Source organism: Cryptomeria japonica, chromosome 10, assembly GCF_030272615.1.
Source record: "Cryptomeria japonica chromosome 10, Sugi_1.0, whole genome shotgun sequence".
Classification (NCBI taxonomy): domain Eukaryota; kingdom Viridiplantae; phylum Streptophyta; class Pinopsida; order Cupressales; family Cupressaceae; genus Cryptomeria; species Cryptomeria japonica.
Genome location: NC_081414.1, coordinates 88638636 through 88648165, shown reverse-complemented (window position 1 = coordinate 88648165; position 9530 = coordinate 88638636). Strand labels below are relative to the sequence as shown.

Genomic DNA, 9530 nt, shown 5'->3' with positions numbered 1-9530 from the left:
TTTCCTCTTATTAGAAAAAACCATGATTTTTGTCTTGCTGATATTGACTTGCATCCCGACCGTTTTGCAAAAGTGCTCCAAAGCATACAAATGCTCTTGCAAACCAAGAGTTGTTTTAGCAATAAGAATGAGGTCATCCGCATAAAGCAAAATTTTTATCACAAACTCACCCAAACGAACACCATCACCATAAGAGTTTAATCACTCTTCCAGCTTGTCAATGGATAAACCAAACAACGTAGGAGATAACAACACCCTTGCTTGACCCCGATCTCATGAATATGTTTTCTTATTATAATACTATACTATTTTTTTTTAATTAATACAAAATTAAATAAGAAATATTCATTAAAAAACAATGACAAATAAACACTCCTCTTTAATTTTACCTTTTGCTACGTAGTAAGTGAAGGGCAAGCCAGCCCTTTCGTTTTTATAAGTTGAAACCCGAGGATGTTGGTTTAACCCGATAGGAATCCTGGGGCAAGAAAACGTTCAAATATCCAAATTCATCTCACAAACTTGTTCACAATGATTAACCCAAGACGATGGCCACGACCATAATTCAGTGGAGATTGCATTCCAGTTGTTACCCTCTTCGAAAACTCCCATCTTATCATAACAACTATAACTCGCGTCCCGCAAACCATCGTATAATCTGTTGCGCTCTCAATACAGAAGATAAGGATGGCTTGACCTCTTACAAGGAGGGACTTAAAGATGTTTCCAGAAAAGAGGCGCTGCGGAGACTTGATCTTGAGCTGGAACGTGGCAACGAGAAAGAGGCTCTTGCGATTGTTACTTCTTTACAGGGGAAACCCTCTGGCCTTCGTGGCTTTGGTGGTGCATCGCAGGTATCTCACACTTCAATTTGAGTTTCTGCACTCCCATCATTATTTACATTTTTTATGGTTCTGGAATTTTAACGGCCTGAATATTTAATATTCGAGTCATCCTTTGACGACGAGTGATCTAAATTCCAACGAATATATAGGCTAAAACTCTATTTCAACAATTTCCGCACATATTGAGAAAGACGGAAATCCTTCCCGAGGAAAGAATGTGATCGCAAACAATGCTGATGTAGAAAGCATGTGTTTAATAAACAATTATAAACTGATAGTCTTTGGAACTCTGACACATAATCTTCAATGGTTCCTTCTTGCTTTATTCTTGTTAATTTCTTTGAGATATCTCTCAGGATATTTTCGGTCAACCTTTCAATGAGGTTTTTTGTGAAGACATCATAGGTTTTATGCTATGATGGTTTTTGGTGACTAAGCCATGGTGCCACTAATCATGGGCAACCCCTTCTAGATGCAATATGGAAAATTTAATGGCGTCTTCTTCTAACATTGGCGTTAAGAGATAAGTGGGTATCTAATTTTTGGATCCATGAATGGCCTGTGACGTTACCTGACCCATCAAAGTTCGGAAGGGTCAATTTGCTTACTGTGTATCGTAAATTTTTATTAGTTTGATTCCTCCCCCATCTATGGGTACTTCTTGTCGCGGCCTCACAATATATCGTGAATGGAATGCTCCTCTTGACTTTAGGGTGAAGCCTTGCATATGCCTTAGCAAGTTCATTCAAATCGCAATCGGGTGTGTCAATCTCCTCTTCTTCTCTTGATGGTCCCTCCCTAGGTAAGAAGGGAGGCCAAGTTATTCTTGGGGTGGATCCTAATGTAGTTCTATCGTCATTTTCAGATTGGTTAGGGGTGACGTCTCTCCCATTTCCTTGGTTGGGTCTAAGAGTACTCATGGTGGTGTTTATATTCTGTAGGGTTTGAAGAAGGGCTTGAGTTGTTTGAATATTTTGCTCCATATAAGGCCCTCAATTCATGTTCCATTTGTGCACTCCTTGTGTTGTCTTGGTAAGGTTGTTGCTTGTTGCAATTTTATTCCTTTCTCTCTCTAGACCCCTTAAAGCTCTTTCACTAAGTTGCATCAACTACTTTCCTTCCCTCAGGCTGGCAGAAGCGATGCTCTAATACCAATTGTAATGTCCCCAAATTTGGATGTACCCGTTTTTGCCCAAATTGATAATTCCACAATGTAATTTATCTTTTAACAATAACATATTGAAGTAACTTCATCCAATCATTAATAAATTTAAGAATCAATGAAGAAATACATGGATTATTGAACAAATACAACATATGAAATGATAAGCATTATTACTAGCTAACTACCCCATAACCAATCATATTTTAGTTTCATAGGAAAATCTCGAAAGGGTGCCTGTAAACTGCTCAGCCCAACTAAGCCCAAGAGCGCTCAGCGTCTCACCAAGACAACTCACCCCTTGACCCACAAGCAGCAGGAATGTCCCACTAAGACAATTCCATCCTTTGGGGTGGCCTACTTAGTTTGGGAGAAGCGGCAAACTGCATCTCCCTAGCTTATTTCCCCCAACACATCTGATTGATTATGGGATGAATATATACATATAGATATGATCTATTCATTTGAAGATATATGGTTTAAGTATTTATCTTATTAGAAACAATGTCTATGAATGTATATATATAGTTTAAAATTAAATATTAAACTTATTAGAAACAATGTCTATGAATGTATGTAGAAAGATTAATGCATAAAACACTTAGATCTCATACCAATTACTTGTATAATGCACAATGACTGTATGGCCTGAACATTATTCACTTATATTAGATCTCTACTTGGTTGATGCCTTCCTTGGACTGCTGGATTTTCCCTTTATATCTTTCCCTTGGAGGTGGAGGGATGTAATCCCTCCTATGGACACAACCGCTTGAAGAGGAGGTCTCCCTTTGTTTGCTAAGTGATGTCTCTTCATAACTGCACCTGTCCTTTGCCTTGAAACAATTTGTTTATTTGACTTAACAAGTTGTTCCCCATTTACTAACTGATCATTAGATGGGTGGGATCATTGCCTCTTAAGGGATTATCCAATACAATGTAAGCCTGTTTAATATACTTAGTAATTTCCATACACACAACCAGCTGTATAATACAGACTGTTGCAATATTTGTGATTAAATGAAATTGTGAAGTATTATGTATTGGAAGACAATTTCATGTGACTATGTTCGCTGTTTGGTCCTATGTCATGGCGGGGGCATGACATGAAGATTGTAATGGTGGATTTGAGGATGGAGAGGAAGAAGAGGATTTAGGTGAGTGTTATGAGCAAGTTGAACATGTAGAGGAACACACATAATCTCTTATCCACTCTCAAGAAGATACATGAGAAAATGAAACCTAGTTGATAGATATAGTCTAAATTTTTGTTGTGTGTTTTCTTTATCGTCAATTTATGAGGAACCTACATCTTTCAAGGTAGCTTTTTCTTCAAATGAGCATGATTCTTGGATGGAGGCCAGACAAGAGGATGATGACCTTGGATAAATGTGACATCTAGGATCTTGTGATTCGGCCTTAGGGAAGAAAGCTTATTGTATGCAAGAGGGTGTTTAAAAAGAATTTCAGAGCAGATAGTAAGTTAGAGAAGTACAAGGCTAGATTGGTGGCTAAGGGTTACTCCTAGAGTGTTAATTTTGATGACAATTTCCCTTCTATTGCTAAATTGTCTTGTATTGTAGTCTTACTTTCTATTGTTATTACTCGTTATTTTGAAGTAGAACAAACAAATATTAAAAATGCTTTTTTGCATGGGGATTTTGAAGAGGAAATTTACATATGACAGCTAGACGTATTGAGGTAAAAGAGAAAGAAAAGTTGGTTTGTAGGTTAAAATAATCATTATATGGTTTGAAACAATTACCTTGTATGTAGTATTAGAAGTTCAATACTTTTACATTGAAGTTAGGTTTGGTCAAAAGCAAAGAAGATCATTGTGTTTACATTAAATGCATTGATGATTAGATTCTAATAATTGCCTTTTATCTTGATGACATGTTGATCATTGGTAATGAGAACATGATGATTAGGGAGTTTAAACTTAGCTTTTTGGTGCATTTGACATGGAAGTTCAGGGGTAGCAAATTTATTTTTGGAATGGAAATCGACATTGACCAAGCTCACAAAAAGGTTTTTCTTGTTTAGATAAATAAGTTCACATTATTTTGCAATGGTTTGTATTTACCACTCAATTGATAAAAAACTATCTATTGCAGAGTAAATGGATTTAACACATATAATTGATTTATACCAAGAGTGGAGAATAATATCATCAATTGCTTTTATTCATTTCATGCTTTCTCTTACACAAAATGTAGTTAAAGGAGCCATTCCTATATGCAGTCCCTTCCTTGATTACAAGAGATCTATATAAGCCCCACTGATAGTTTCCAAGTAACCACAACCGTTGGAAACTACCAAGGAACTATTTTTGTCAAAACTTCCACAAGTGGACAGACCATTAACATAGTTGTTGGGAATAGATATTGAGTAAAACATAACTAAAACCAAAATATGCTGACTACAGTTTGCTATGCACAATTGTGAACCAATGGTAGTCTTTTACCTATAGGCACTAAACTTTCATTAAATCAATGTCCTAAGTCAGATGATGATTTTGAGTATATGTATGAAATGTTATGTACTAGATTAGATATTACCCAAACATGGGAATTCATTGTAGGGTTATATGCAACCCTAGTAAAGAGCATTTCACTTATGTTAAAAGAGCTTCTATATATTTGTGTGGAACTTTTGATTATTTCTTATGTTATCTTGGTTCTAATGATGCAGGCTAGTTATTGGACATATAGGGCTTTGTTGACTTAGATCGAATAGGTGACTTGGATAGTTAGAGATCCTCTAATGGCTGTGTTTTCTTTATTTGGTAGTGTTGTCAGTTGGATGAGTAAGGAACAACTTACAATTACATTGTCCACTACCTAAGTATGGTATATGACTACTACATATGTCTATAAAGAGACAAATTTGGTTACAAAGACTATGTTTAGGATTTGGTTTTGATTGCAAAGTGATTAAAATTAGAAGTGATCATTACAGTGTTACTTGTTTGGATAGTGTATTGTCTATCTAGCATTTTGGATACACATTTGATCATGTTTAATAATTAATTGAAAATTTGAATGTAACATGATCTTGAATTTTAATTAATTAATAAATATAGTCAAATGTACATTTAGAGGGTTGGATAGATGTTGCTGAAGAGACAAATTAGCCCATATTCAATATAACTCTGCCAAGATCATAGCCCTATCTCATAAAGAGCCATTATCGTTGAGCCCTTCATAATCCAAAATACATTTCACCAGTTGCAGCACAGCTGGAGAGTGGCAAAGCAAGATCTTCTTTAGCCAAGGTCTGAAACTTTACCTGTGTGCAGAGGGTCTCAAAACGGACTAGCTTATAATCTAGCCATAACACACCCACCAAATAACGTACACAGCAACCCTGCCAAACCAGGTGAGAAGAGAGCCACCTCCAGAACAAATGACCGAAGCAACAACTCCAAGAAACTGCTCCTATGTTTTTACACCCATTTTACCTTGGAAACCATTTTATCTTACACTTAAGTTTAATTCAGTTTAATATTCAACATCTCTAGCTCATGCATTTAAACTGGGTGCATTGGCAAGCATCAGCTAACATGCATTACAAGGAATTACCCTTGCCCAGGCGGTAGGATGCATATTTTGGTGCAAAGTATCTGTGATAGAAAGGTATTCATTGAAGCTTGGATAGAAATTTTTTTAAGAGTCTATCGACCATCAAGGTCTCTCTGAAAATGTTCTAGAGAAAAAATGTCTCACTTTGGAAGAGCTCTTGACCACACACATATATTGGAAGAAAATTTTTGGAGGCAAAATTCTGGAATAATTATGCCAAGAAAGGTGATTGCAATACAAAGATCTTTTTCAGATCTGCCATCGTTCACAAGAACTATAAGAGAATTATATCGTTGTGGACTGGGTTTTTATTTTGGACACATTCAATATTCTTTTTTTCCCTTGAATTCTGTGAATTCATGACGATTACTTGAGACTGTTAAATCTACCTAGGGTTTATCTGTTTCAGTATTTTTTCCTTCTTTTCTTAAGCTTTATTTCACCTTGGATGCTGAAGTCTAATTTCTTTCTTATTTACAAGTGAAACATATTTCCTTCCAATATATTTTTCTGCATCACTGGAGACCATGGGTGAGTTGTAATTTCAAGCCTATTCTTGGATACAACTATTACATGCTATAGTTCACTGTACTGGATAAAATGAATGAAACATGCTGATGCTAAGCAGTACAAAGATAATTGTTATAGGAAGCAGCAACTTTGGCTTCAATAGTAAATAACATTAATGATTAGCACAAATGGTGGTTCCTTGCCATAGAGGAGCTACAATCAAACCTTATTTTGGCAAAAAGATTCAACTACATCTATCTAAAATATATGGCAAGGCATGTGAGAGAACTGATTCTATGGTTTTGCTTTCATTCTTTTGAAACTCTCTGCTATTCCATGCAAATTGCTGCAAGATTTAATAAAAATTTGAAGGACATAAAATAAAATTATAGATATGAGTCATCTATAGGCTCTATGCTTTAGATACTATTAAATTTCATAGACTGATGATAATTTCTTTGCTATAGGTACCCCAAAGACTATACACATTGGAGGAACTGAGATTGAACAAAATAGATACAAGAAGTCTTCTCTCACCTGTCGACACAACACTGGGTGCTGTAAGAAGGAACATACAAATCACGGCTATTGCTGGATATGTAGCTGCATGGCGTCTTTTCAACTTAGATCAATTCCAGTTATTGTCTATTGTATTGGCATTGCTAGCCCTTGGAACCATAGATCTCGTAGGTGATGCTTTGTATTTGGTCTCTTTATAGAATGTTTCATTAGTATTGTACCATTATTGTATTTTTACGTAAATGAGTATAATTACTAAGTAATTGATGTTTCAACAGCACTTTATGTCTTTGTTTTACAAGCAATAAGTCACTGAGAATGTTTAGCTTCTAATATTGGAAAGTATTGTCTCATTAGACCACTCATCCTACTGAGGTCTAATTTGTTGTTGCATGATGTGTCTCAACATGTCTTCCATTATTTCATTTAGTATATCAGCTAAAGCCACCTCTCAGAGGACATTATCATACTGGTTACTGTACAATAGTAGGAATTTCCATAGAATCTCTGTCCTATACCAATGAGGAGTATAGCTTTTATTATCTTTATTCGTTATATGGTGACCCCTTACATTCAGCTTCCTAGTTTTCTTTTTCATTTGGGACATCTGCTTCATCTTGGGTGTTAGAGTTTCCAATAATCCAAGTGAGAAATCAGCTCACAAGGTTCTTTGCTCCTTTTTCCTGCATTACGTGATCAGGTCAACATAAGTGATGCATGTGCCTTTCCTATCCTTTCAGTGTCAATGAGAAGCTCTACTCTTTCCACCTTTGAATAAGAATGAGTAGATGAATTTCAATGCTGGTTTCAACATTCTGCATTACATGCTTCAGCCTTGTGTCAACTGCTAACATCAACACCAAGTCAACGAGTGCCGATTAGTGCCACCATCTTTGACACGTCACTGACTTTCTTGTAATTGCCCATCATTTATTTTTCTTTATTGAATATCTTTTGTACTATATATATTATTACATCCGTTTCTATAGAAATGTCACGATCAGATCTTTCAGATTAATTCAATTCTGAAATTCTTTTGTCTATTTTGCTTTCTGTTTGTACGAATTTATGCTTTATTGGCACTCTTGTTATTGTTTACAACTTTGCATAGAATAACTAAACTTTTCTTTTGTGCATAAATACACATTGAGTTTTGCAATTTAGCTTGTTGTCCCCTAGAATGCTCTAGGAATCCCAATTATCCATCTAAGAATGCATGTGGCTTCTTCTGCCATTACTTTTCCTAAGCCCCTCCCCATCAGCATGTTCTTTTGAGAGTGTCACTTTTTTGTCCTCAAGGAAGTGGGGTTTGGACCAATTTCTCTTCTCTGCACTTTTCTTGATGCTGTTGCTTTTATTTTTTTCAGTTTTTTTTTCTCTTCCTCTACTTTTCCAACTCTTATTCTTGCACTACTACAATAGTTGTTTCTTCTTAGTAGACTCTTCATCCAATACTTCTTGTTTTTTCACTACTACTATTTGTATGTATTTTTTCTCTGGTTTTCTAAAGTGTCCCACCCCAATGTGCAACCAAATTACTTTACTTTGTCAATTACTTGGAGTACACTTGACTATGAATGGTTCTGAATCTTATCATCTATTTGATTTGTTTAATGCTTTCATAACATTCTCCCCTTCATATAATTCATCTTGACTTTCATACAATCAAGGAGACATTATGATAAACAGTTTGCAATCATACCATATGAATGAATATTTACAGTTTAAACTTTATGGACTGCTGTATACAACTTGGAAAATCAGAATGATGCACATATAATGCTCTGACCTTAGTGAGCAGCAGAAATAAAGAACTCAGAAATTGTAACAGCTGAAATAATGAATTTCAGTATAAATACCTTCTTGTTATACAGGGATTGTGATGCACTGATCCAACCATTTTGATTACATAGCAAATAGACTTCATTAACAATCCTTCATTTAACATACAACTCCAAATTACAATAACACATATTTGCCTGGCAATTGCTAAATAAATTCAAGCAGTACTTGAAACCTGCATATTATATATCTATCTCCATCGCCCAGCTATGGGAATTAATATGCAAAGATACCCTAAACAATATAGGCGATGCCCTAAGGGATGAGCAAAAATGAGGGTTTTATCTTGCCTGTAGACTATAAATTTGCCTGTCAAACCCTTGGGATTGTTCAACTCTTCTAACCTGCAGATAAACCACCCCGATCTGCCTTCAATCTATCTCTGAATGCCTGATAAACCCTGTAAAGCTGTCAAACCTTTGAAACCTGAATTCAAATAAGCACAAGTATAATCTCTGGATGAGATTATCAACTAAGTACCCTTGGATGATGTCTCACACTTGCAGGCACTGTTCCTCTTGAGAGTTTTCGTTATGGATCTTCAACAACAAACCTAAGTTGCTGGTCCCGGTTTGGATTTGGATTCGGGTTCGAGATTCGGATTCACGGGTTTGTTCAATTTTTTTTGGGGGTGGGTTCAGCTTTGCTTTGGGTTCATTCGTACAAAAACATAAAAAAATTAAAAATTAAAAATATATACATATATGCAGCAGCAAATAAGTTCATAATACACTACTTTCAACTATGCTAATAGTAAAGTAACATAGCAAAATACACCTCCATATATATTAATGTTTAAGTCCAAATAACATAGCAAATTTACCAAAATACACCACCATATCAATGTTTTAGTTCAAAAATAATAATGTCAACATTAACAATCAGCCACCACTGGTCAAATATCATCAAAAGTCATCAAACATATCATCATCCTCCTACTGTGGCAAATTAGAAGCACAAACAGTGCCACTGGCATTGGTACTAGCAATCTCAGCCTCAGGAGCAGCCTCATTATCACTAGGTAGCTCATGATCATCATCATCAACTCCAAGTGCACCAAGGTGGGCA

General features: G+C 35.7%; 1 protein-coding gene across 2 annotated transcripts in view; it reads left to right on the top strand.

The window, feature by feature from the left end:
- Positions 1-434: 434 nt before the first annotated feature.
- The window catches only part of LOC131031496 (uncharacterized), a 96424-nt gene continuing 87328 nt past the window's right edge, over positions 435-9530 (top strand). The window contains exons 1-2 of one of the 2 annotated variants that reach the window (XM_057962621.2): positions 435-854; positions 6569-6787. In XM_057962621.2, coding sequence (XP_057818604.1) covers positions 549-854; positions 6569-6787 — 525 coding nt within the window. In that variant the 5' untranslated portion in view covers positions 435-548. The remainder of the gene's footprint in view (positions 855-6568; positions 6788-9530) is intronic. The other variant, XM_057962620.2, reaches the window with a different exon arrangement.